The sequence below is a fragment of the Equus caballus genome, chromosome 13 (genome assembly GCF_041296265.1).
Source record: "Equus caballus isolate H_3958 breed thoroughbred chromosome 13, TB-T2T, whole genome shotgun sequence".
Classification (NCBI taxonomy): Eukaryota; Metazoa; Chordata; class Mammalia; order Perissodactyla; family Equidae; genus Equus; species Equus caballus.
The window spans coordinates 45,258,524-45,283,710 of record NC_091696.1 but is presented as its reverse complement, the minus strand read 5'-3'; the positions used below and the strand labels follow the sequence as shown (position 1 = coordinate 45,283,710).

At 36.0% G+C, this 25,187-nt stretch overlaps 1 protein-coding gene and 2 long non-coding RNA genes across 15 annotated transcripts in view; 1 reads left to right on the top strand and 2 right to left on the bottom strand.

The window, feature by feature from the left end:
• Positions 1-25,187, top strand: part of ATF7IP2 (activating transcription factor 7 interacting protein 2) — a 57,292-nt gene that overhangs the window by 14,135 nt on the left and 17,970 nt on the right. For 5 of the 13 annotated variants that reach the window (XM_023616329.2, XM_023616332.2, XM_070231039.1 and 2 more), the window contains 6 exons: positions 3,560-3,633; positions 4,537-5,384; positions 6,414-6,538; positions 10,504-10,638; positions 11,224-11,322; positions 16,193-16,353. In XM_023616329.2, the coding sequence (XP_023472097.2) occupies positions 4,547-5,384; positions 6,414-6,538; positions 10,504-10,638; positions 11,224-11,322; positions 16,193-16,353 (1,358 nt within the window). In that variant the 5' untranslated portion in view covers positions 3,560-3,633; positions 4,537-4,546. The remainder of the gene's footprint in view (positions 1-3,559; positions 3,634-4,536; positions 5,385-6,413; positions 6,539-10,503; positions 10,639-11,223; positions 11,323-16,192; positions 16,354-25,187) is intronic. The other 8 variants (XM_070231040.1, XM_070231041.1, XM_023616335.2 and 5 more) reach the window with 3 other exon arrangements.
• Positions 14,450-16,256, bottom strand: LOC138917025 (uncharacterized). Its single transcript, XR_011424352.1, has 2 exons — positions 16,118-16,256; positions 14,450-15,487 (listed from the first exon to the last, which is right to left on the bottom strand). It is a non-coding gene; the product is annotated as an uncharacterized lncRNA (long non-coding RNA).
• Positions 17,798-23,418, bottom strand: LOC138917026 (uncharacterized). The gene is made up of 2 exons (XR_011424353.1): positions 23,282-23,418; positions 17,798-18,051 (listed from the first exon to the last, which is right to left on the bottom strand). It is a non-coding gene; the product is annotated as an uncharacterized lncRNA (long non-coding RNA).

Sequence of the window (25,187 nt, the reverse complement as noted above, 5' to 3'; positions counted from 1 at the left end):
ACAGAGTGGTTATATACCCCCAAACAGGCTATTTCACATATGATTGAAATGTGCCTCCCACAATAGTCACAAGATTGCCCTGTCGGCACAGTGCTTGATGGACACAGCAGATAGTGGGTCTGCTATCTCGGTGGGCGTAGCAGGAGGCAATTCTATTGTCTCGAGCTGGGTGGTCACAGGTCAGCGCAGCAATCAGTTCCTAGCCTAAGGAAAGATGCTTAATCCTGAAGGAAATGCCAACGTTGGGAGGGGGAGGGAAGTCAGTTACAGGAGGTCACCAGACAAGCACAATAAACAAATGCAGATTTAAGTCCTTGCCTTCCCCATTGATTAAGAATTTCTAGAGAGATCTTTACAGATGGAGAGTTCCTTTACAATGTAAATGTCTCTTACAAAGGGTATGTAAATTCTCCTTTTCAGTTGCTTTCCTGTCTGCAAAGGAACTAGCCTCAAATAATCATGCCAAAGAGACATACATTGGGGTGGCCAATTCCAGACCCCTACATGTGATTCCAAGATCTCTGTGAAATGTGGCTTGACAGCAAAGGAGTCATGCTGGTTGAAGAGAGTCAGGCATTCTTGTGATCCGGGGGGCCCCCCAGTTAGACCAGGTTGTTGCTTTCTGTTTTCCCAGTAATAAATAAAATTTCACTAAACCTCTCTACAACACGTAAACTTTTTCTTCACCTTTTAGGCTGTTACCAGTACTTAACTTCCCTGAGCCTTTTACTGGCAGTTTTACTTGCTTTCCCTAAGCATTCCAATGCCGAGGTTTTCCAGGTGGAGTACCTCTCTTTCAGGGCCCTAAGTTTTATCCACTAGAAAGTTGCACACTGTTGGGACTAATTATCTCGTGTTGTTTATAAACTTTAAGAATAATTCACTCTCAGCAAGCATTGCTATTATATATTCACTCTGAGTTCTGCGTTTCTATTACATATTTTTATCATTGCACAGCTGTGGTACAACTCCATGTCCTCAGATAACCTAGATCAGAAGAAGGCTTCTCTACCACCAGTAAGCCTCACTATTTCACACATTAGCATGGGGTTAGGGAAGGATTTCTCAAAGAAGACAGATGAAGCTTTAGCCATAAGAGTAAAACAATGGGTAAATTGCCTATATTAAAATTAGGAAGAGAAAACAAGCCACAGAATGAGAGAACGTACCTGTAACTCATATAACAAAGGATTGACAACGGATTATTATTCATAATTCATTAAGTTCTCTTAAAAAATGAGAAAACAATAGAAAAAAATGAGCAAGACGTAACCAGGAATTTTGTAGACAAGGAAGCATGTATAGCCAATAAACATGAAAAGATGCTAGTAATTAGGGGAATGCAAATTACAACAGTGAGATGCACATCTACATCCAAGTAGATTGGTAAAAATTAAGTCTGGCAATACCAAGGGCTCAAGAAGATGTGGATAGCAGTAACTCTTACACATTGCCCGTAGGGATATAAATTGGTACAGCTGCTTTGGAAAATAATTTGGCTGTCCTGAAAAGCTGAACATTTGTATACCTTATTCCTATCCAACAAACCCACTCAGGAAATGTTTACAGATACGGACCTTGAAACAAAAATATTCACAGGACCAATGTTAGTAAGAAAAAGAAAACTGGAAATTACCCAAATATCCTTCATAGATAACTGGATAAACAAATTTTACTATATTGACCCAATGGATTATGAATGTGCCATGGATTATGGATATAATGCCATGAAAATGTATGAACTATTGCTATACACAACCACATGGATGAGTTTTGAGAATGAGTGAAAAAACAAGTATTAGAAAACTATAGTTTGCTCAAAAACAAAATTAAACTCCATATTGTTTACACATGACATTATAATGAAACTATAATTTACAAAAGACAATAGAACTATAAACTTGGGGCTGGCCCCGTGACCAAGTGGTTAAATTCGCATGTTCTGCTTCAGCAGCCCAGGGTTTCGCTGGTTCAGATCCTGGGCACAGACATGGCACCACTCATCAAGCCATGCTGACGTGGTGTCTCACATAGTACAGCCAGAAGGACCTACAACTAGAATATACAACTATGTACTGGGGGGTTTTGGGGAGAAGAAAAAGAAGAAGAAAAAAAAGATTGGCAATAGTTGTGAGATCAGGTACTAATCTTTTCAAAAAAAAAGTATAAACTCAAAATTTAGGATATAGATTACCTCGGGATGAGGAAGAGGAGGAGGGGGCATGGTATGTGGAAACATACAGGTAAATGCAAGTTACTGGTATTAGTTGGTTGAATGGTGGGTGGTTCAAAGATAATCAGTATTTTCAGTATGTTGTTAAACTTCATAATTAACGTATATTGCATGTCTTTTGTATGCATCAAATGTAGAGGCATGTTAACCCCTAAGTTTTCAGGGCTTTTCACTGTTTTAGCCCTTTTCCAAAGACCTTGAGGACCATAGCAATGTGTTCACATGGTTGGATGTTTTTCTAAGATTCACAAAAGTAAGATATTTTAACTGTAATCATTTAAGACTGCTATCTCTCTTGATCTTGATTTCTCCATACCTTTGTGTCACCTGGCCGTAGAATGGCTTCAGGCATTTTGTGATTGTGGATATACTTAGTGTGGGTTTAATAGGATACATTTGTGGTTAGAGTCACTTTTGAGTGTTGGTAATTATTGCCTATCAGCCTGATTGCGATGGGAGTGTGGTTTGCAGTGCCTGGCACCTGAAATATGTGAGTAGTGAAGAGGCCAAGCATTGAAATTTGTGAAGCCAGAAGGTAGTCAGGAAGAAATTTTCCAGTTATCTGTTTAAAATTGTTAGAGGATTTAGTTCTCATGGATTTCAGTCAAAAGAGAACCTTTCTCCTGTTAGAAATACTCAATAACATAGCACACTCAATTAGAAATACACTTGACACTGTTTTTGATAGGAATTCTGCCTTTGAAATAAAATAAGAATTTTTATGTTTATATGGCACAAAGCTGTAGCAGTACCAACAAGAAGTGTGTCTTTAGGTGAAGCTGTTTGTTTTATGCATCCTGATTCTCAATTAAAAAAAATCAACCATGCTAGAGGAAAGACTTGGTTTGTCCATTCTGTCTACGGGAAATATTACAAAAATTGTATTCATGAAGAGGCAGTCATCAGGGGCCGGCCCAGTGGCTCAGCAGTTAAGTGCGCATGTTCCACTTTGGTGGCCCGGGGTTCACCAGTTCGGATCCCGGGTGCAGACATGGCACCACTTGGCAAGCCATGCTGTGGTAGGCGTCCCACGTATAAAATAGAGGAAGATGGGCACGGATGTTAGCTTAGGGCCAGGCTTCCTCAGCAAAAAGAGGAGGATTGGCAGCAGATTTTAGCTCAGGGCTAATCTTCCTCAAAAAAAAAAAGAGGCAATTAAAATACACCGTCATATAGGAAAAATAGAATTCTGTATTGTGTGGAGGTCCTTAATGAAAGTGTGCCATTTTTCTGGATTTAGTCTTGTTTACGTGTACATTACAGGTTTTTAAAATTTGAAGTTGATTTCTTTTCTTGTTCTAAATAAATATTCACCTCAACCTTCAGGTCTCACAAATTTTGGAACTGTTCCTGATCAAGCGATATATTGAATCAAAGAAAATAGTAAACGAAAGCTCCAAGTAAGGAAATAGATAATGATAATCAACCTATTTTATATAGATATAAACAATAGATAATATAGATAATAGCTTTGACTGGATTATTTGTGTCTTAAAAGATCCTGTTTTCTCCCTTTGACTGAGTTTAATAAGTGCTCTATAATTTGTTAGATAACTCGTCTATCATGTGTCATTATAATTCTTTTTTTCTTTTTTTTGTTTCACTTATCCCTTTGATTGCCTTGTAATCCGTCAGTATTGTTTTCTTTTAAATCATTTACCTACCTACAATTCAGATCCAATTTGATACGGATGCTGAAGGATAAATACTGAAATTTTTTTTCTATATATTTGTATGTAATATTAAGTATTAAAATGCCTAAAATGGTTTTCTTACTTGAACTGGAATCATGTTGTGTTTCTTAGGGCTCATTTTGTACTTATTACTCTTGGGAATTACTCCTGGAGTACCATTTATTTTGAAAATTTGAACACTAGGAAGGCTTTAAAAAGGTACCACTATGTGTGGAAAATAGAATGTTCTATACAAAACATTGTCTTTTGTTTTTATGAAGAAATACAACTTAATCTTTAATGTATGGCCTACTGGGATGATTCAGACCAGACATGAATGGTTACAGCAGTGAGGTGACATCAAAAAAAGTGGCCAGATAGATTATCGGGCTTAGTATCAAGTAGAGGCTTGCTGGCAATATAAATTTTGAATTTATGTAGTTTAGATTTATAGAAAAAAATAAAAATTATTTGTATATTGTCAGTGACACTGATGAAAATGGATGTAATTTTCAAAAAACATAATTTACTCTGGAGAGATAGTCTCAACATTATTTTAATATTGTAAATAAATAAGGTAGCTTTTGTCTGCTGGAGAAAATCATTTAAATATCGTATCTTAAATTCTAGGATATGAAAGATGGCAAGTCCAGATAGAAGTAAAAGGAAGATATTAAAAGCCAAAAAAACAATGCCTGCAAGTTGCCAAAAGCAAGTAGCGATCCTGAAAAAGTCAAAGAATGTTGAAGCACTAAAAACAGCAGCAACTGGGAGTAATGTCTCAAGTGGTAATCTGAATTCACGTACTGGTGTGATAAGTAGCAAATGTAAACGTTCTGAAAGTGATGCTTCCTCATTGGACTCTAACAAAAATTCGGTATGCTCACAGGAAAGTAAAGTATCTTCTCGGAATTTGATAAAACCACTAGAAATTGTTGATTCGGAAACAAGATTGAACTACGTTGAAGAACAAATTGCGTGCCCTTACCAAAAGCCGAGTAAAACAATAGAATCTCTCAGGAAACTCTTTACACAGGAGGCAGAAGATTCACAAAACACTTCTGAAAACCATCTTCAATGTCAGGCAAATATAACAAGATCCTTTTTTGAACATGAAGAGGACTGTAATCTGAAATGCATTTGGCATCCTTCCACTGTATTGAATGGTACAGTTCAAATGTCAGAGTTTACAGTAACCAATACCTTGGATGATAAGAAAATCGACAAAATGGTTTCCTATTTAGAAACAAACTCCAATTTTGAGTCACGTGATAAAAGGCAAAATGACATTTTATGTTCAGACACCTGTTCTTTGCCTCTTGATAAAATACCCAAATTGGTGAATTCAGTAATTTCCAGTAACTGTGCTGCTGACGTTTTGAAAATTGAAGAGTCCTGTAGAACCTGTCATTCCAGCATTGATTATGAAAGTATGGGCTCAACGTGCTTGTCCTCACTTGATACTGATAGTAATAACAGTAAGTGTTATGCTTACACATCTTTTGGAGAAATTAAAATAGTCACTTTCCTTTAGAGTATTTTATAGTCTCGATATAGGAACAGTAGAGTACATATAGACAGGAAAAAAGTAAATGATGACAATAATTATTTCAGAGTATCTTGCTTCTGAACCATTCTTGGTGGGGAGGGGAAACAGAATCCTCCATATGCAAAGGGAAGTAAATTCTGGCAAAGAAGTAATCAGTCATTTTCCCTTGAGAGTACAAAAAATCAAAAGGTGGTTTATGGCAATTATCTGGTTTATTTCATCTAAATTTCTTCTTATTTTGGATTTTTATTTATTAGATTAATAAGGAGGCTAGTTGAAAGAGAGAGTGGGTTTTTTTTTTTAACTGTTGGTGAATCCATTTCTTTCCAAAGAATTGACTTGTAAGTCACATGCCAAGTATTAGCTGATAAATAATAAGAATATATATACATATACGTAGATATATGTGTCTGTAGAGTAAAAGAGAAACACATCAAGTAACCAATGAAATTCTGGAGTTATCATTAAAATAGGAAAAGTAAATTTCATTAAAAGTAGGGTGTCAGTTAATGAAATATAAGAGAAAACTGATTTCATAAGATAAATTTTGTGTTCTTGTCTAGGCTACAGAGTGATCCTTTAACAAGATGAATTTAAAATTGCTTAAAAATAATAATAGCATAACCTATTAAAAATATGTAGGACTGCTTAAGTAATTGTAATAGAAGATTAAATGCTGTAATTTATTTAGTTTGTGTTGCTATTAAATAGGTATGAAATGTGTATTAAATAAGATTGAAAAGAAAGCGTACCTAAGACCAGAATCATACCTAAACCATACTTTTTTTTTTTTAAAGATTAGTTGTTGGGATTTTTTATACAACTACATTTCCTAAAAAATGCTGCCATGGTCACATTTTTAGTTTTTCCGTTTGCTTAGAGGGTCCCTAAATTAGGGACTTCCCATTTCCTTCTTTAGAAGGAATATTTTTATATCTGATCTTTTCATCTCCCCAAGGCCACAATCAAAAGAAGAGGATGTTTTCAGAAAACAAAGAAAATGTTAAGCGCAGGAAAACGTCAGAGCAAATTAGTGAAAATATTTGTGTAGTTCTGGAGAAGCAAACAGCATTGCTGGAACAGGTAAAATATTGAGGCTTAAATATTTGCTTCAGAAACTTACTTTTGATTAATAATGGTAAAAGTTAATTGATCTCCACAATGACTTAGTACAGATAACTTTGACTTGATGCAAAGCTGGTATATGAAAACTGAACTAGCAGATGGACATATTAGGGAAAGATAATCATTTGCATTACCAAAACATCGCTAGTTTCTTGAAAATGACCCTGTGCAGAGTAACCTAGAGAATCGCGTGTAGATAGAGTGCTGTGGTAGAAAGAGAATGGGCTTTTCAGCCAATACTATGTCCTCAAATCTCTTTGTGAGTCAAACACTGCATGACCTTGAGCTTTGCAGAACAATCCAGTCTCTTTTGTACTGGTCATGGGTTCTTTGATCTGCAGTTAGAGCTGTTGGTAGATCTCATCACAATTGACCACTACGTCAGGGACTCAGACAACCCAGAAGTCTATTGCTAAGTCCTGCTGCGTTCAAGTTTAATTGCCCTGATTTCCGAGTTTACGCAGATAGGCTGCATTATCTGACATTCTGCTTTATAGCATTAAGTGCACGTTTTGCTCTCATTTTTGCCCTATTTCATCTCATTGTACTAAAGTTTCCCATACATGTCTCATCAACTCTGAGTTTAAGTGTAATGAGCTTCAATTTTAGTAGATCCTGTAATCAGGACCTCTGTCTACGATCATCTTTTGCTGTTTCACTACCACTAGAATGCCATGACCAAAGGTCATTGTGTGGTAGATTAATGTCCGTCAACTATAATGGACCAAAATGTCCCAATCCAAACGGTCATGCTATTTCAGAAACAAAAACACTACAGTTTTCTAAAACAGACTATTACAATTATATAGTTACATATTACATGAATGTGTACTCACATAATAAATAGAAACCTTTTTGAAAGACTCATGCAGAACCAGCTTAAAAGGTGAGTCAACGGTTTTTCCCTTTCTACCTCTTGTTTTCTTCTAGGAAGACCAAAGGAGACAGTAATAAAAATTATGTAAATGTTCTATTGTTTGCAGGCAAGCAGTAGCAGAATCATGGTTAAGCATGGATCTAGCTTAAGAAAAAGGTTGGGGCTTCCAGGTGTCTTATTCCCAATGATTAATAGCTGAATTCAGAAATAAGTTCTGATTTCGACATGTAAAGACAAAATTTAATCTTTGAACATTTTGATTTCACCAGTGTGGGAAAATCAGGGTTTTCATTCACTAGTTTTGTCTACCTCACGAAATACTTGGTCCAAGTTGACACAGAAAGTGGTCTTTCCTAGTGCGGGGAATGCGTTTATTTTGTTATTCTTCCCCACCACTGGAAGTGTCTGCACATTCTCCAGAGACAACTTGGGTTTTAGGTGATTCCTGTCTTTTCACCTATCTCTAGATAGCTAGCTTTTCCTAACGTGATGTTTTAATTCCCGTTCAGTTAGTTAACGCTCATCTGTTTGTTTTTCTTGTTTGAATCCAGTGGAATAGGGCCTCCCATTCTGACATTGTTCGCCCCTGCTGAGAGAGTCACAGAGCTGTTGACTCTTGTCTTTTGAGATTTCCTAAGGATCTTGGCCTAGTTGATTCTGATTCAATTACTGAAGTGGAGGAGTTTTTGTTCTAACGACCAGGTTATTCACTCTATCTATCATCTAAGAAAGTTGAGGAAAATTGGGAATATATAATTGCCAGTCTTTCTCCAATCTTTAGGCCACTTTGGCTGCCATCTGCAAGTCATAGCTAGGACTTTCATCTGATTTCGTAAATTTGGACACATTACCGTCAGCAGAAGATAAATTTGTGAGGTATTTGGTGGAAATTACCATATTTTCCTTCTGTATGAGGAACATTGCCACTAAATGAGAACAAATGTACACCCTAAGCAACAGGAGTCACCGTTGGTGGGCATTTAATCCAAAATACTCAAGTTTGAAGAGTCTGCTCCATCTGAATCACCAGGAGTACTTGTTTAATTTGTGGTTTCTTGAACTCGCTAATAGTTGAAGACTGTTGTTCTAGGCTGTTCTTTTCTCAGACTTACCTGATCAGAATCATCATGGTGCTTGTTAGTTATATAAATGTCTAGACCCCTTTCCAGGAAATTCTGTTCTGTGAATCCATGGTAGGGCCTAGGATTGTAACAAGTATGCCGTGTGATTCCCCCTCACCAGGGAAGTTTGACAAACACTCTGTGGCCTTTGCTTGTTAGCAAAACAGTATTTCCATTTTCAGAACACTTAGATATGTTTCTCCAAGCTTCGTCTGGGTATGAACTGCGCATATTGATCCCAGCCAGTGAACTAGCAAACATGCAATAATCTGTAAAACGACACATGGGTGATAGGTAACGGCCCTCAGTAAAGATAGTATGTGTTTCTGAGCATCTGTTTGAATAATATATTTTGAGCACTTATTAATTTAATTGAATATTTAGAAGTCGTGAAAGTAAAAATGAGAATCATGTCTAATGTTGAGAAACCACTGAAGAAATGTTAATGCAGCATTACAGAAGAAATCAAGCAGACAGTAATGTTGCAGAGCAAGAGCAACTGGAAATGAGAAGGAAAACCTTGGGAATAATCAAAGAAAATTACTGAATATGATCATCCAGGTGATATCAGTATAAAAGAATTTAACATAAAAACTGTGTTCCAGTGTTGAGCACCAAGAAGCAAGATATTAGGGGAAAGATATAAATTTTACTAGTAAATACCTTAAATGTATCATGAAAGGTTTTGTTACTAAGAGACTACCTACTCTGTTATAAAAGTTGCTTACAGGAGGATACACATTGAGCAGAAATCCACAGTGGCTGTTTCTGAATGTATGGCTCAGCAGAGCTGTTCATATCAGTGGGCATTTAGATTAATTGTGCTCTCTGCAAATAGGCCAGCTGTTTTCTAAAAACAGCAGATAATGAAATACATTAATGTTTTATGTGATAGCTACTTCGATCTGTTGGAATAGCCTGCATTAAGCCAGACAGCATTAGTCACTACATAATTGTCCCTGGCTTCTTTCAATTTTAACAATAAAAAAGTCACCCCGTAAAAAAACTATGTGAGGGGCCAGCCTGGTGGTGCAGCGGTGAAGTTCGCACATTACGCTTCAGTGGCCTGGGGTTCGGATCCCAGGTGTGGACATGGCACCACTTGTCAAGCCATGCTGTGGCAGGTGTCCCACACATAAAGTAGAGGACGATGAGCATGGATGTCAGCTCAGGGCCAGTCTTCCTCAGCAAAAAGAGGAGGATTGGCAGCAGATGTTAGCTCAGGGCTAATCTTCCTCAAAAAACCCCCAAAAAACTATGTGAGTAAAGGAGATTATCTTGCATATGTATTTCTTTCATATCAATTCAGTGTTTTCCATTTTTTGGAACTCTTTCACATGTTATCTTTTTATGTTCTTATAAAAATCCTATGAGCATCACTCATTCAGTCCATTTGTGGATGAGGGAAATGAAGCTCAGAGATGTTGTGACTCCCAAAAGTCCTACAGCTTGTTAATGGCAGAGTCAAGGCTCAAACTTTCGTAATTTGTTCCATATCTACTACAGACCAACCATTTTCATTAGGCTCTGGTTTTCAGATAAGTGGAGTTGCTTTTTATGGAATACTAGGTTTGAGTTATGGTCATTAAAAAATATAAATAGGACATAGGCTTTTACTATTCCTTTAATATGTATTATGGAATTCCACTGAAACTATAGGAAACTAAAATTAGCACTAGGAGAATAAATTTAATTTCTAACCTTTGTATATTTAAATATTAGGTGTGTTCTGCTGAATTTAATATCCAACTTTACAAAACTTGCTGGTACAGTAATATAAATGTGAACATAAAAATATAAATAAAGTATATTTTATTGGTTACAATAAATCCAGAAAAGAGCAAAGCTATTTTTAAGAAGTAGAAAATAAAGTTGCTTTTAAATTTGAAACATGGGGTGTTTTGGTTTTTATTTTAAAATTCTAGGTCAAACAGTTGATTCGACAGGAGATCTGTAGTATAAATTACAAACTATTTGATAACAGACTGAAAGAATTGACTGAACGAATTGGGAAGACACAGTGCAGGAATAAACATGAAGCAATAGCTGATGCACTCTTCGTAAGTTTCTAATTTCATTTGATTTCATTTGAGTCTTCTTAAAAAGTAGGATTTAATGATATTTTACATGTTAGGAAAGGAAAACAAAGGCAGACCCAAATCTGATCCCTGGTCATAAGCCTGATGTACTATACAATAGAGAATGAAATTTATTCCATCTCAGCAATATTGGCCTTTGAGAAATACTTTTAGAAATATCAGCCATTCTGTGTCAATTGACAAACTTAATACATAGGCAGTTTCTTTTAATTCAAAATATATTCTGTATTAGAGCTTGGACAACCTGTTTCAAGCTTTTTGGGGTTTTTTTGTTTTACTCTTCTAGGGTTACTTACTGATTAGTGTTTCTACCAACAGTTTTCTTTTGGACCAGTTGGAAGTTTGATGTTATCTTCCGTTCTTTGAAGGTCATACTAGCATCAAATGTGATTTAGATCATTGGCTTATATAAGAATTTCTTATTTATTTGGGTAGATGCCTAAGTCTCACAAAACTACTTTGCGAATAATTTTCCCTCCGTCTCTATATGATATATCTTTTAGTACTCTGGTTTCATATTTATTTGTTTTTCTCTTTTTCTTCTAGGCGAAAATAGCAAAACTTCAAAGACGTATTAGAGCAGTATTGTCATCTCAAAGGATTTGTTTAGAAACAAACGTGCTATCCAGTAATATAGCCTGTAAGGTTGGTATAAACACATAGGCGTTTTAATAATTTAGTTTACCCACATGATAAGTAGTTGGATTGTAAAAAATGAATACATTTCCAAACTAAGACAGAGGCTTATTAAAAGACAGTGAATTTATACTTAGAATGTCCCCTTGACTCTATCTCTGGAGAGGACACCCCTACATAACCAAAAATAAATGCCACCTGTATTTCTTTCATAAAGTGACTAACGAGGTGGTTTGTGATTGCCTCCCCACCATTGTGTCATGATGAAAAGTTTCAAACATGCAGCAAAGTTGAAAGAATTTTACCGTGAACACTTGTACACTCAGCACCTAAATTCTACCTTTACTATTTTAATGTATTTATTTTTGTCGTGTATCTGTCAGTCTGTTTATCTCCTGAGCCATCTTTATATTTGGTACATTCATAAGTAGTAATATCTTTTCTATCAAAATAACTCTTTGCAATGTACACTTCCAAGATATTTCAGCTTGGATATCATTAGAGTTTAGTATCTTGATATTTTTTATATAAAATTTAAGTGTAATCTTCAGTATACATTCACGGAATTTGTTTCTTGTCGTGTCTTGATTTGCTTTGGTGTCATGTTTATGCGAGCTTCAATAAATGAATTGGGAAGCTTCTCTCCCGTTTTCTGAAAGTTTGTGTACAATTGTTATTACCTCCTTAAATGTTTAATAGAATCCACCTCTGCAAACTGTCTGGGCAAGGAGCTTTTTCTTTGTAGGAAGACTTTTTTGAAAATTAAATTCTTTGATAGGTATAAGGCAATTTAGATTTTTCTGTTTCATCCTGTATCAGTTTTGTAAGTTATCTTTTCAAAGATTTGTTCATTTTTATCTAAGTTGTTGAATTTATTGGCATGAAGTTATTGATAAAATGCTTTTGTCCTTTTAATATTTGTAGATCTGTAGTGATATACTCCATTTCTGAGATAGACTTCTGGTAATCTGTGTTTTCTTTTTTTCTTGATCAGTCTTGCTAGGGTTTTTAAAATCTTAGTAATTTTCTATTGTATTTTTTATATTGATTTCTGATTTTTTATTATTTCCCTCCTTTTACTTACTTTGGATATAATTTGTTCTTTTGTTCCAGCTTCTTAAGAGAAAGAGCATTAATTTTTTTAAATTTTTTTTGAGGACGATTAGCCCTGAGCTAACTGCTGCCAATCCTCCTCTTTTTGCTGAGGAATACTGGCCCTGAGCTATCATCTGTGCCCATCTTCCTCTACTTTATATGTGGGATGCCTGCCACAGCATGGCTTACCAAACAGTTCCATGGCCACACCTGGGATCTGAACCAGCAAAGCCCAGGCTGCCGAAGCAGAACATGCGCACTTAACCACTGTGCCACCAGGCCAGCCCAAGAGTGTTAATTTTGAACATTCTTTTCTACTAGAAAACATTTAAAGCTATAAATTTACTTCTGAGCACTGTGTTTTCTAAGCACCTTCTCAGTGTTTAGATTATTACACTTCTTAGTGCAAAGATTATAATATAATCTTTGATATATTGTATTTTTGTTTTCCATAAGTTCAAAATAATTTCCAGTTTCCCTTGCAGTATTGTTCTTTGACCCATGGACTATTTGGATGTATGTGTTTAATTTCCAAACATTTGGGACTTTTTTAGGTATCTTGTTTTTATTGACATCTAATTTAATTTTATTTAGTCAGAGAACATACTGTGTAAAATTTCAATCTTGAGAGTTGACACATTTTATAGCCCAAGATATGCTTTTGCTTGTTGAATATTCCATGTACACAAAAGAACATTGGGTATAATGTTCTATGAATGTCACTTGTGTTAATTGTGCCAACATGGTTGATAGTGGTAAATAATAGCCTCCAAAAGATGTCCATGACCTATTCCCCAGAACCTGTAAATATGTTACTTTACTTGATAAAAGAAGCTTTGAGATGGGGAGATGATCCTGGTGGGCGCAATGTAATCACAGGGTCCTTACAAAAAGGAGTCAAGAAGGTCAAAGGCAGAAGAAGGAGATGGGACAATGGAAGCAGAGGTTGGAATGATTGCAGTGAAGGTGGAGGATGGGGCTATGAGCCAAGAAATGCTAGTAGCTTCTAGAAGCTGGAAAAAAGGAAATAGATTCTCCCCTGAAGCCTCCAGAAGGGATGCAGCCCTGCCAATAGCTTGATCTCGGCTTAGTCAAACTGATTTCAGACCTCCAGCCTCTAGGACTGTGACAGAATAAATTTCTGTTTCAAACTACCTAGTTTATGGTAACTGTAATAGCAACCTCAGGCAACTGATACAGAATGTGGTACCAGAAGATGTGGGGTGCTGCTGCAATAAATACCTAAAAATGTGGAAGTGGATTTGGAATGGCGTAATGGGTAGAGGCTGGAAGGATATTGAGGAGCATGATATTTAAAAGCCTGGGTTGCCTTAAGCAGACTTTTAGAAATAGAGATATTGAAGACTGCAAGTGAGGGCTCAGAAGGAAATGAGGAACACCTTAGAGAAAACCTATATAGTCCAAGAGAATATCTAAATCTTCTTAAACAGACGGTTGATAGAAATAGGGACCTTTAAAAGCACTGTTGGTGAGGACTCAAAAGGAAATGAGGAATATGTTATTAGAAACTGGGGGAAGGGGTATTCTTGTTACCTAGTGGCAGGAGGCTTAGATGAACTGTGTCCTACAGTGATACAGAAAGCAGAACTTGTGATGACTTAGATCTTTATTAGGCTGATGCGATTTTTGAACAAAGTGTTTGAAGTTTTGGCCAGGTTTCTTGCTTCCTATAGTGAAATGTGGGAGGGAAGAGAGAAATTGAAGGAGGAACTGTTTAGCAAAAAGCAACCATGACTTGATATAAACAAGCACATGGACAAAGAAAGCAGTCCAGTGGTTACCAGGGGAAGAGAAGTAGGGGGTGGGCACAAAGGGTGAAGGGGAGCACCTGTGTGGTGACAGACAAGAAATAATGTACAACTGAAATTTCACAGTGGTATAAACTATCATGAACTCAAATTTTAAAAAAAGGGAGAATGTTAATCAAATCTTAAGAAATAGAAACCAGACCCTTTACCATATTAACCCACTGGAGCAACCAACGTTCCCAGGACATGCAGCGTACACCACCCCAAAATAGTGATATTCCAATTTGCCTTTTATTATTGAATAAAGAAACAAACACACACACACACAAAAGCAACCATGACTTGACTTGGGAAATTCTGAGCCTATCCAGATTGCAAAAGATCTTAAAATTAGAAGGTTCATTGTCAGAAAAGCATGCTCTGGAGAGAGAGCCAATGGTGTTTCTGGACAACCTTCTTCTAGTGCCTAGGAGGGGTCAAAAGATGACAGTACTCATTCACACACAGGGCTCTTTGAAGAGATGAGGCGTTTGTTACTTCCAGCAGGCAGTTACCGTGTGTAGATTGAGTGTGCAGGTCCTGGACTCCTTTTGCGAGCTGTAGTTCTAATGACAACTTACTTTCCAAAGCCCTTGCGGGCTTTTCTGGTTGGCTTCCTTCCTCTGGCTCCACTGGGTCTCCTGTTCAATGCCCGCAGGTGCTGCCTGGGCTCCCCAGGGCTGTGGGTGGGAACTTCAGGAAATGTTGGCCAATAGTTGCTGCCACTGCAGTGGATTGGGCCTGCCGCTGCCCCAAGCGTGGAGTAGGGACATTGCTGATTCTTCAATCATCCATGCCCACTGCCATCCCAGCTGGGGGGTGGTTGCCCCACTGGCATTGCACTGGATTTGGTCCACTGCTGTTCCAGGTGTGGAGTCCTGGGGATTGGTTCCTCACAGGGCTTTGTTAACACTGCTCCTGCAGCTGATTAGGGCCACTGCTACCTCAGGTGTCAGGTTAGGGACCCAGCTGACACTACTGCCACAGTGAATCTGACCGCTGACTCTGCAGATGTGGAGTGGGGGATTAGCCACACCTGCTCTAGGTTTGGGATGAAAGATGGGTCCTGGCCTTTCTGGCACCCAGTGCAGGATATATGGAGAATAAAAAAACTCAGGGAACTCACTGTGGTGTAGCTCCTCAATCCTGAGGTCCCCAGGCGGTCTGCCTTCTTCTTTCCACCTTTATGATTATCTGTTGAATTATTTCTGGGATATTTCGTTGTGCTTAGAAGGGAGAAGAAGGGAAAAATGGGTCTATGCCACTTTGTCCTGGAAGTGAAAAGATACCAAATATTTTTTGCTATTGTTTTCCATTGTTGTTTGAACCTATTTCTACATGTAAAATACATACACTTACTATAATAACATTTCAGAATTCTGTCTTTGTGTACCTGCATTTTTGTTCATGCTATCTATCGGAAAAGCCCGTGTGTTATGCAATCACTTGATCCTTTGGTATTGATTAATATACAATGTATTTTCAGTACTCCAAGTTCTCAACCAAAGCATGGGCTAAATGTTTCAGTTCCAAGTATTAAACAAAACTCAAGGACTGGAAGAGTAAGTTGAAAATTTGATTTATTTCTGGTCTTCACTCATCATTAAAAGTATAACAAAGTAAAAAGTCTCCTTGTTAAGGTCTAATGTTTAACAGTTCCTAAAACTTAGTCTAATAGGAATAAAGTGTTATCTAAGTGCTTAAGTATTTGTTTTTCCTTCTTTCCATCTAAACTAAGAAGCTGCTTTGTACTATCATTTTTATTTCGAGTATTTTTTTTATTCATTTTGGCAGAGAAACTACAATCATGGTTATAAGCCATTGAAATAGACATAATTTAATGTATGTTTTGCCATATTTGTGCGAGAAAATTTTGAGAACATTTTCAAGTGAAATCTTACCTATCATCAGTTTTGTCTCGAAGAACACAGTTGGTAACCCTCTCCTCAACTTCTTTTTCCTCACCCAATTAATAGGTTGCAAATGCAGAGATCATGAATTTGGATATGAATCCAGTGTCACTTAAGAGTCCAGATGAAAGAAAGACCTCTGTGGACTCTAAGCCTTCTAATCCTTCAGAAGAAGCAAGTGAAGAGATTAATTTCTCACGGGAACATGATGAGGCTGTTTCTGAAAGGTAGGCATTTCTACAAAAAAATGCATAAATTTATTTAGCTAAATATATACTTGTGAACATATACCCTTTTCTCACTTAAGTATAGAATAGTTAAAACTTTATATGAACACTATGTTTGTCTTTTATGGACGAATGGAATTGGCTCTCCAAAGCTTTTATCAATATTGTTTTAAGAGTACTAGATAAAATTTTGACTTGGTTAGATGATGAGGTTTTTCATTGTGATGCTCTCTGTCTTTGGTATGGTGACTAGAGTGATCAACTGGATCGCTCCAGTAGTTTTCCAATTCTACATATGGAGAAAGTCAACGCCCTGTGAAACAGTGGTTTAAAAAAATTACCCAGAAGAAGACGACTACGAAAGTAAGAAAGACTAGGAAAAAAGTGCCTTTAATTAGTTCCCTGCATGTTGAAAGTATTATGGTAACTTCAAATTAGAGTGAAAAGGTCAACTTACTTGTCCAAAGCAGGGGGGACACCTAATCTCCAATCTAGTCTAAAAGATTTGGGGCTGGCAGGGAAGAGGCAGTTTAGTTTAACAAAGAAAGATTTTTGGTGATTCTCGGCCTGGATTGATGTTCAAGGTGGAGGGGGACACTTTAATGAATTCTCTTCACTGGCAATTCTAACAGTTTTGGAACTTTACAATATTATTTATCTGTTCTTAACGTCCACTCCTTAAAATGTCATGTGGTTTTACTTTTATATGTTAATTATTCCTCAGCTTTTAGAAAAGGGAAAATATATAACCAAAAATGAGTGAATTAAAGGATGCTATTGTTTGAAGAACAACACTCTTTCCCCCAAATAACTATGCATACTCCAGGATGCTATAAAACAAAGAGAAGCCTTAGAGATCTACACCATTTACAGTAAATTCTTGGTATTTGAGAATTTACATGCAGCTTTGACTCTTTGGAAAAAACCCTAATATTCCATGACATTGAGGCCCTCATTTTAGCTTTGAGCCAGGAAGCTGCTGTGAAGAAGGCATTTATTTAGTTGGTGAAGGCAAGAGTCAAATTTCATTGTCTTTGTTGTTAACCCTTGTTCATGCATGTGCTGAAACTCCTAAAGTGGCAAAAAAGAAAAAGAAAATGCTGGTAATGGAAGTGAAAAAGTGAAGATACCCTTAAAATAGCATTTTATAGACTAATATGTCAAATTTATCAGTGGCTTGTATCTATGATATGCACAATCCACCTTATGCTCTATAATGAAGAAAGAACCTATGATTTATGAAACTGTTTCAGGCAGCTCTCTGAGCCCATAGTGAGTGTGAGAACACGTGTAACAAATGTGTAATGTGACCCTGATGGGTGGATTCAAGGGTGAGTTTTATAAAACATTTAAGGAAGAAACAACACCAATTTTAAACAAATTCTTCCAAAGAATTAAAAAAGAGGGAATATTCTTCAGTTCATTTTATGAGACTAGATATCTAGTATAACTCTGATACTTTACTAAAATCAATTTAGAAATTTTACAGAAATGGAAAATTACAGTCTACTTTTACTCACGAAATAGATGCAGACATGCTAAACACGATACAAGTAAACCAAGTTCAACAATCTATAAAAATTGAGTTTGTCCCAGGAATGCTGCAGCGTTGGTTCAGTAATCATAAATCAATTAATGTAATTTGCCGGGAGAAGAATCATCATCAGCTCACAGTAGGTGTAGGTTTTGATAAAATACCTGTTTATAATTAAAGACAAATTCTTGGCAAACTTGGAATAGGAGGTAACTTCCTCAATTTGATAAAGACTATCTACAAAAACTCTAAAACAAATTTGATGGTGAAATACTGGAAATATTCCCTTTGAGATGCAAAACAGAAGGATGCCTGCTATCACCACTTTAACATTATACTGGATATGTTGGCTAATGCAAAAATGCAAAAAAATGAAAGAAAAGTAAAAATACAAAGGATTCAAAAAAAGCAACAATATTATTACTGTTCTTGGATGCTTGGGTATGTATGTAGGAAATTCAGAGGAACTTATAGATGAATTATTAGGATTCATAAGAGTTTAGCAAGATTGCCAAACTTCAATATGTAAGAAATCAATTGTATTCCTATATACCAAATATAAACAATTAGGAAATGAAAATTTTAAAAAGATATAATACCATTACAGTAGCACCAAACATATCAAGTACCTAGGAATCCATTTAACAAGGCCTGTAATTACTCTGAAGAAAATCACAAAACTTTGAGAAATATTAAGGAGAAATTCAATGGAGAAATATACTATGTTTATGGTTTAGACATTGCAGTATCATAAAATGTTTTCACTTTTGTTCAAATTAATTTATAGACTACAATTTCCGTCAGTTTCCCAGTGTGTAATTTTATAGACCTTGACAAGCTGATTTTAAATGCAGTAGATTAAGAGGGCAAGATATCCTTTAAGTAGAGAAACAAGTGGAAGGAATTTGCCATCAGAAGTCGGGTCATCACAGCAGTAATTAGGACACTGTGATATTGGCAAGTGCTATAGAAATAGAGCAGTGTAACAGAGTCCAGAAACCTGTGCACGTATGTATCTGTGGTATGTGATGGAGACTGTATGGCAGATCATTTGAGAAATTATTGACTTTTAGTAAATGGTACTATTAATTTGCTATTCATGTTGGGAGAAATATGAAAGAAATTGGATCTCTATGTCAGGCTATATGTAAAAATGAATATCGTGGATTACGGAACTAAATATCTAAAGAAATATCATCAAGCTTTTAAAAGGTAATATAGAATGTCTTCATGAACTTCAGATAAGGAGAGATTTCTTAAGACACAAATATCCTTGCCATAAAAGAAAAAATTGATCAATTTTACCACATTAAAATTAGAAACTTCTTTTCTCAAAAGGCACTGTAAAGATAGTGAGACGACAGGCCATTGAGTGGGAGAAGATACTCGCAGCACTCATAACCTGTAGAGGGCTAGTACCCAGAATATATATAAAGAACTTCAGCGAGTTAATGAGTAAAAGCCAGATAATACAAAAGAAAACTGGGCAAAAGACTGTACTTCTGCTTCACCAAAGAGGAATTCCACATGGCCAGTAAACATATGGAAAGGTGCTCATCTTCCTTAGTAATCAGGGAAATGCAAATTAAAACCACAGTGAGATACCATTGCATATCAGGTAAGGAAAAGTAAAACACTGTACAATCTGACAATACCAGGTATTGGTGAGGTTTTGAAATAAAGCAGATTGGTTTTATTTAATATTATGTTATTGGGTGAGTAAATTGGTATAGTACTTCAGAAGAAATTTGGCATTATCAAGAAATACTGAAGATCTGAATATTCTTCGACCTAGCAGCCCCATCCCTTGATATAAACCTTAGCTGGAGACATGCACACATGTGCAATAGGATATATGTATAGGAATGTTTACTAGGAGCTTTTTCCATAATAGCCAACAACTGGAAGGAAAAAATTGTCCATCTGCAGTTGAAAACAAAAATAAATTGCAGTAAATCCATACAGTGGAATTCTGTACATTAACGAAAATGAAGGAACTACCATCACATGCAACAGTGTGAGTTACTCCCACAAACACATTGTTGAAAAGCAGACACAAAAGAATAGTATGATTTCATTCAAGTGAAGTTCAAAAATAGCCAGAGGAAAAAGTAGACTATTGAGGAATTCAAAGCTAGATGGGAGATCTAAAGAGTATAATGGAAATTAATACCACACATGTTATTGATGGAGGAGATTGATGAGATCGTTATAGAAGCACATCAGCTTCTGAAGTGCTGATCATTGCAAATGTGTTTATGTCATTGACGGCTATGTGGGTGCTAACTTCATAATTATTTATTAAATTGAACATTATTTTTAATCCAATTTGAAAATTATCTAGTAATTAGAAAATTTAGATTGTTTATGTTTAATGTAATCTTTCTGGTATATTTGGGTTCATAACTATAATCTTATTACTTGTTTTCTATTTGTCCCATCTATTTTTTTGGTCCTTTTCCCCCTATCTATCTGTGTCTGTCTGTTAGTCTGTCTCTTAATTTTAGCCTTCTTTTGGATTAATCTTTCTTTTTTCCATTCCCCATTACCTTGTTAATTATACATCTTTCATTATTCCTTTATAAATTATCCCAAAGGTCATGATATGGATTCTTGACTCTAATATTAGAGTCTAATATAAACTGCTACTTTTACCATTTTGTAGGCAATGCTTGACCTTGGAATACTTTATTTACTGCTCTCCCCATCTTTTCTGTTTTCATGCATTTTAATTACATTATTTTAAATCTCACAAAGTAATATCACTATTTTGTACAGTCATTATTCATTTAGAGTTACCTACATATTTACCCTTCTGTTGCTCTTTATTTCTTCCTATATTTTCATCTTTCCATCTGGGATAATTTTTCTCCTGCCTGAAGAACTCCATGTATCGTTTCTTTTTTTAGTTCTGCTCAAGATAAATTCTGTCAGTTTTTGTCTGGAAATAACTTCATTTTGTCTTTACTTTTTTTTTATTCTTTTGCTGGGAAAGATTTGCCCTGAGCTAACGTCTGTTGCCAATCTTCCTGTTTTTCTTTTTTTCTCCCCAAAGCCCCAGTACTTAGTTGTATGTTCTAGTTGTAAGTCCTTCTAGTTCTTCTACGTGAGGCGCTGCCACAGCATGGCTACTGACAGACGAGTGGTGTGGTTCCACAACCAGGAACCAAACCTGGGCCACCAAAGTGGTGAGACTTTAACCTCTAGACCATCAGGGCTGGCTCTTGTCTTTATTTTTCAAGGATATTTTAACATGTGTATGGAATTGTAGGTTAGCAGTTTTTTTCTTTCAGCACTTTCAAGATGTCATTACATTGTCTTCTGACTTCTATAATTTCTGTTGAAAAGTTAGACATCACTCTTATTGTTGCTTCTTTGAAGAAAATGGCTGTGTTTCTCTAGCTGCTTTAAGATATTCTACTTTGGTTTTCATCAGTATACTATGTGATGCTAGTTTTTTTGTGGGTGGAGGTTGGTTGTTTTTTAATTTGTCCTGATTAGTGCTTGTAGTCCTTGAATCTGTGATTTGATGTCTTTCATCATCATTGGAAAATTCTTGGCCATTATCTCTTCAGATGTTGCTTCTGTGCCATTCTGTCTGTTCTCCCCTTCTATTTCAATTACATGCTTCTCTGTACACTCTATATTTTTTGTGCTCTATGCTTCTGTCTGGATATTTTCTAGTAATATTTTCCAGTTTATTAATCATCTTTTCAGCTGGATCCAAGTGGCTGGTAAACCCATGTGTATTGAGTGCTTAATTTCAGTTTGCTTAATTTTCAGTTCTCCCCTTTCCAATGGATTCTTTTTTATAGATAGATTCAAGTTCTCTGGTGAAATTTTTCATCTTGTCATCCATGTATTCTGAACATTTTAATCTGTTATTTTCTTATCTATTTCTTAAGACTCTTACATCTAGGTCACTTTGAGCTCTGTTTTTATTTGCTATTTTTGATCTTTGTCCTGTTTCTTATTACACCTACTAATTTTTTTGTTTGAATATTGGACATTGTGTATTGAAGATTGTAGATGCTTTAAATGACGTTATCCACTATGATCTCAGCCACTTTCTGCTTAGATTCTTAGTATTCCTGAATGGCTTAGTTGCCTTGAGAGGAGCATCAATGGCAAGTATCTAGCCCACTTCTCTATACCTTCCTCCTCTCTGGGATCTTAGTTCCTTAAGTCCTGGCTTCCATCACAGCTTTCTAATGTCTTCAAACAGATATTCTTATTTTTTCTTTCTTTACTTAAAATTTTTTAATATAGCTTCTCAGATTGTTCAAGTGTGGGGGGCTCCACCATAGCTATTCTACATAGCAATTTGTGTACTTTTGTATGCATATAATTTATTTTTAAATTTTTTAAAATGTTAAGAAATAAAGGAACTTTTAAAAAAGAAAAAGGAACACGTTGTTCCCCCATTATTGTAACTCTAGAGAAAGCCAGGAGGTTTTATAATTGTTTATTCTGATATCCCAAGTGCCGAAGGAATCAGTGCCACTACTGACTTTCTGTGTTTATAGTAATGGTTGGATTTAGAAGTTTAAGCATTTTTCCTTTTAGAATGTGAAGGAAACGGGAAAGGCAGTAACAGCTGAGCTGAGGAAGCTCATAGAAGGAAGGTTTATGAACCAGAACACATACTTAATGAAGAAGGAACTTGCTTAAATAGGAAGAAAATGGCTTTATGTGTAGTCATTTCTGAAGATGAAAAGTAAGCCTCAAGGTCTAAGGCACCCAGGAACCGACCACTTCACTAGTGTTGATTGAATGAAACATTAATATTTTCTAAAAAATAAGTCTTACGTTGAATTTCATGCAAAGAAGTGTTGAGAAAAATACAAAGGAGAAAGAAACAGTTACCAGCCACAGTATTTTAAGAAATTTCCTACTAATTTTCATATGCTCCTTCCTACTCATTATTAACATTCATATAATCTTAATAATAAACTTATTCCTCTTTTACAGATGAGGAAACTGTGGAGTTTCTTGCCCCAAACACTCAGCTAGTAAATGGCAGAGCCAGGCTTTGGCTCCAGAACCCATGTTCTTAAACTACTACATTATAATATTACTGCAGAATTTTAATTACTAATTTTAGACACAGAAATTCTTCTCCAAGGTAAAATGCAAGTAGAAACATATGTTATGTGCATCCAGATGACCATGGAAATCATCACTGTCCTCAGTTTTCCTCACACACATGGTGCATTAAAAAAAAGAGCCATCATTCGTAGCAGTCAGTGGAAAGTTACATATCGTTAAATGCTCATGAAATTCCAATCTTTAGTTTGCAGATTTATAATGAATTTTTCAGGATAAGCATTAATAGCAACACCATAAGTTGTTTCTCTTTGCTCTTAACATTTATATGAATGGAATCATACTCACTGAACTCTTTGGTGGCTTGCTTCTTTTGCCCAATATTATGCGTTGTGAGATTCATCCTTGCTGTTGGCTTAGCAGCAATAATTTGTTCATTCGCATTGCCAAATGATGTCCATCATATGAATATACCACAGTTTACCCATTCACAACTGTTAATTGGCATCTGGGTTGCTTGCAGATTGGGGAAATTATGAATGGTGCTGCTATGAACATTCTTTACATGTCTTTTGGTAAATGTACATATGTACATTTCTGTTGGGCATTTGCCTGGAAATAGAATTGGTAGGTTATAGGATATGTGTATTTTTCAGGATTAATGGATACTACCACTTTACCAAAGAAATTGTACCAACTTATACTCCCACTGAAAGTACATGAGGTTTTTGTTGCTGAATATCCACGTCAATACTTGACATTATCTGCTTTTTTCATTTTAGCCATGCTGGTATGTTTATAGCATTACGTATTGGTTTGAATTTGTATTTACTTCTAGTAATGAAGTTAAGCACACTTTTATGTTTGTTAGCCACTTGCGTATCTTCTTTTGTGAAGTTTCTCTAAGACTTTTGCATGTTTTGCTTTTGAGTTACCTGTCTTTTCTCAAGTTTTTTGTTAGATATATTTACTATAAATATTTTTTTCCTCTTCACTTCTCTCCGCTTCCCTAATAGTGTCTTTATGTGAACTGACTCCTCTTAATTTCAGTGTAGTCTTTTTTTCATAGATTCTGCTTTTCTGCTGAATGTTCCATCTGATTTTAACTATTTTCTCCATCTTTCCTTAGTATTCTTTAAGCTATTAATCAGATTTTGGTAACGCCCTTGTTTTGTAACGCCAGTATCTGGATCATCTAAGCTGCTTCTTTTGGTTTTTGGTCAGTTTCTGGTGTTTCTATCTGTTGGCCTGCTTGATAATTTCTGAAAAATTGGTGAGGCTCTAAATGATATCATCTCCCTATAGGCAAAGTGTATTCTCTCCTCGGCCAGATAGAGTAGGGCCTAATGGCCTCATCTACTCAGGGAATGGCATAAATTGAGGCTTGCTGTTATTTTGGTAAGTCTCCTTCTACCTCCAGCTATTTGGCTCTTAAGACACAGCCTTCCATGAATTCCAGCTGAAAGCTTGGAGTGTTCACCAGGGCCCCTCCACCTTGGTGGGTCTCAGGTCTTAACCCTTACCTCCTCAGCCCAGTGAGATTGCCAGAACTTTCACTCTGCTGTTTAAAGTCTTTCTGCTTAGATTCTTAGACTCCTAAATAAAAGCATATTTGATGAACTAGAGCAGCAAGTCAAAATATTAAGAAATATTAGAAATACAGAAATACTAAATGAAGAATTTTGAGATTGATAAGAGATTTTGACTAGTATAATAAACATATGAAGAATTGCTTGTGGTTTTCTTGTAGTTAAGCAACAAAGTAAATATAGCTATCAGTCCCACATCCATGTGATGAGTATTACTAGTAGGAAAAAATATAGATAAAATAAAGTTTGTAAGTTTTGTGAGAGGCCAAAGACGGATAAGGAGAATAAAATATTCTTGATAAAATTGAGATCTGAACATTTGTTTTTCTTTATCGAACTTAGAAATAATGGCTATTGTCAGAATCTCTTATTGATAAATTTGATAATGGGAAAAATTATTGAATTAAATCTGTGTTTAAAAATGTACATGCAAAACAGTTGACTCACAAAATGAAAATGAATATGTAGAAAATGTCTCCTTCTGCCTGAAGTATTAACTGCTACAGGAATTGTTCTTTTGCTGTAAACAACTAGAAAACCAGCCTAAAAAAGAAAAAGAATTGTGTTCAGACACTGTTCAACAGAGAGCACAAGACTATGATTTCTTGGAGATGGCAAACAAATGCCCCCTACCATTGTGCCAGCCTGCTGCCTGGAGGCGTTTC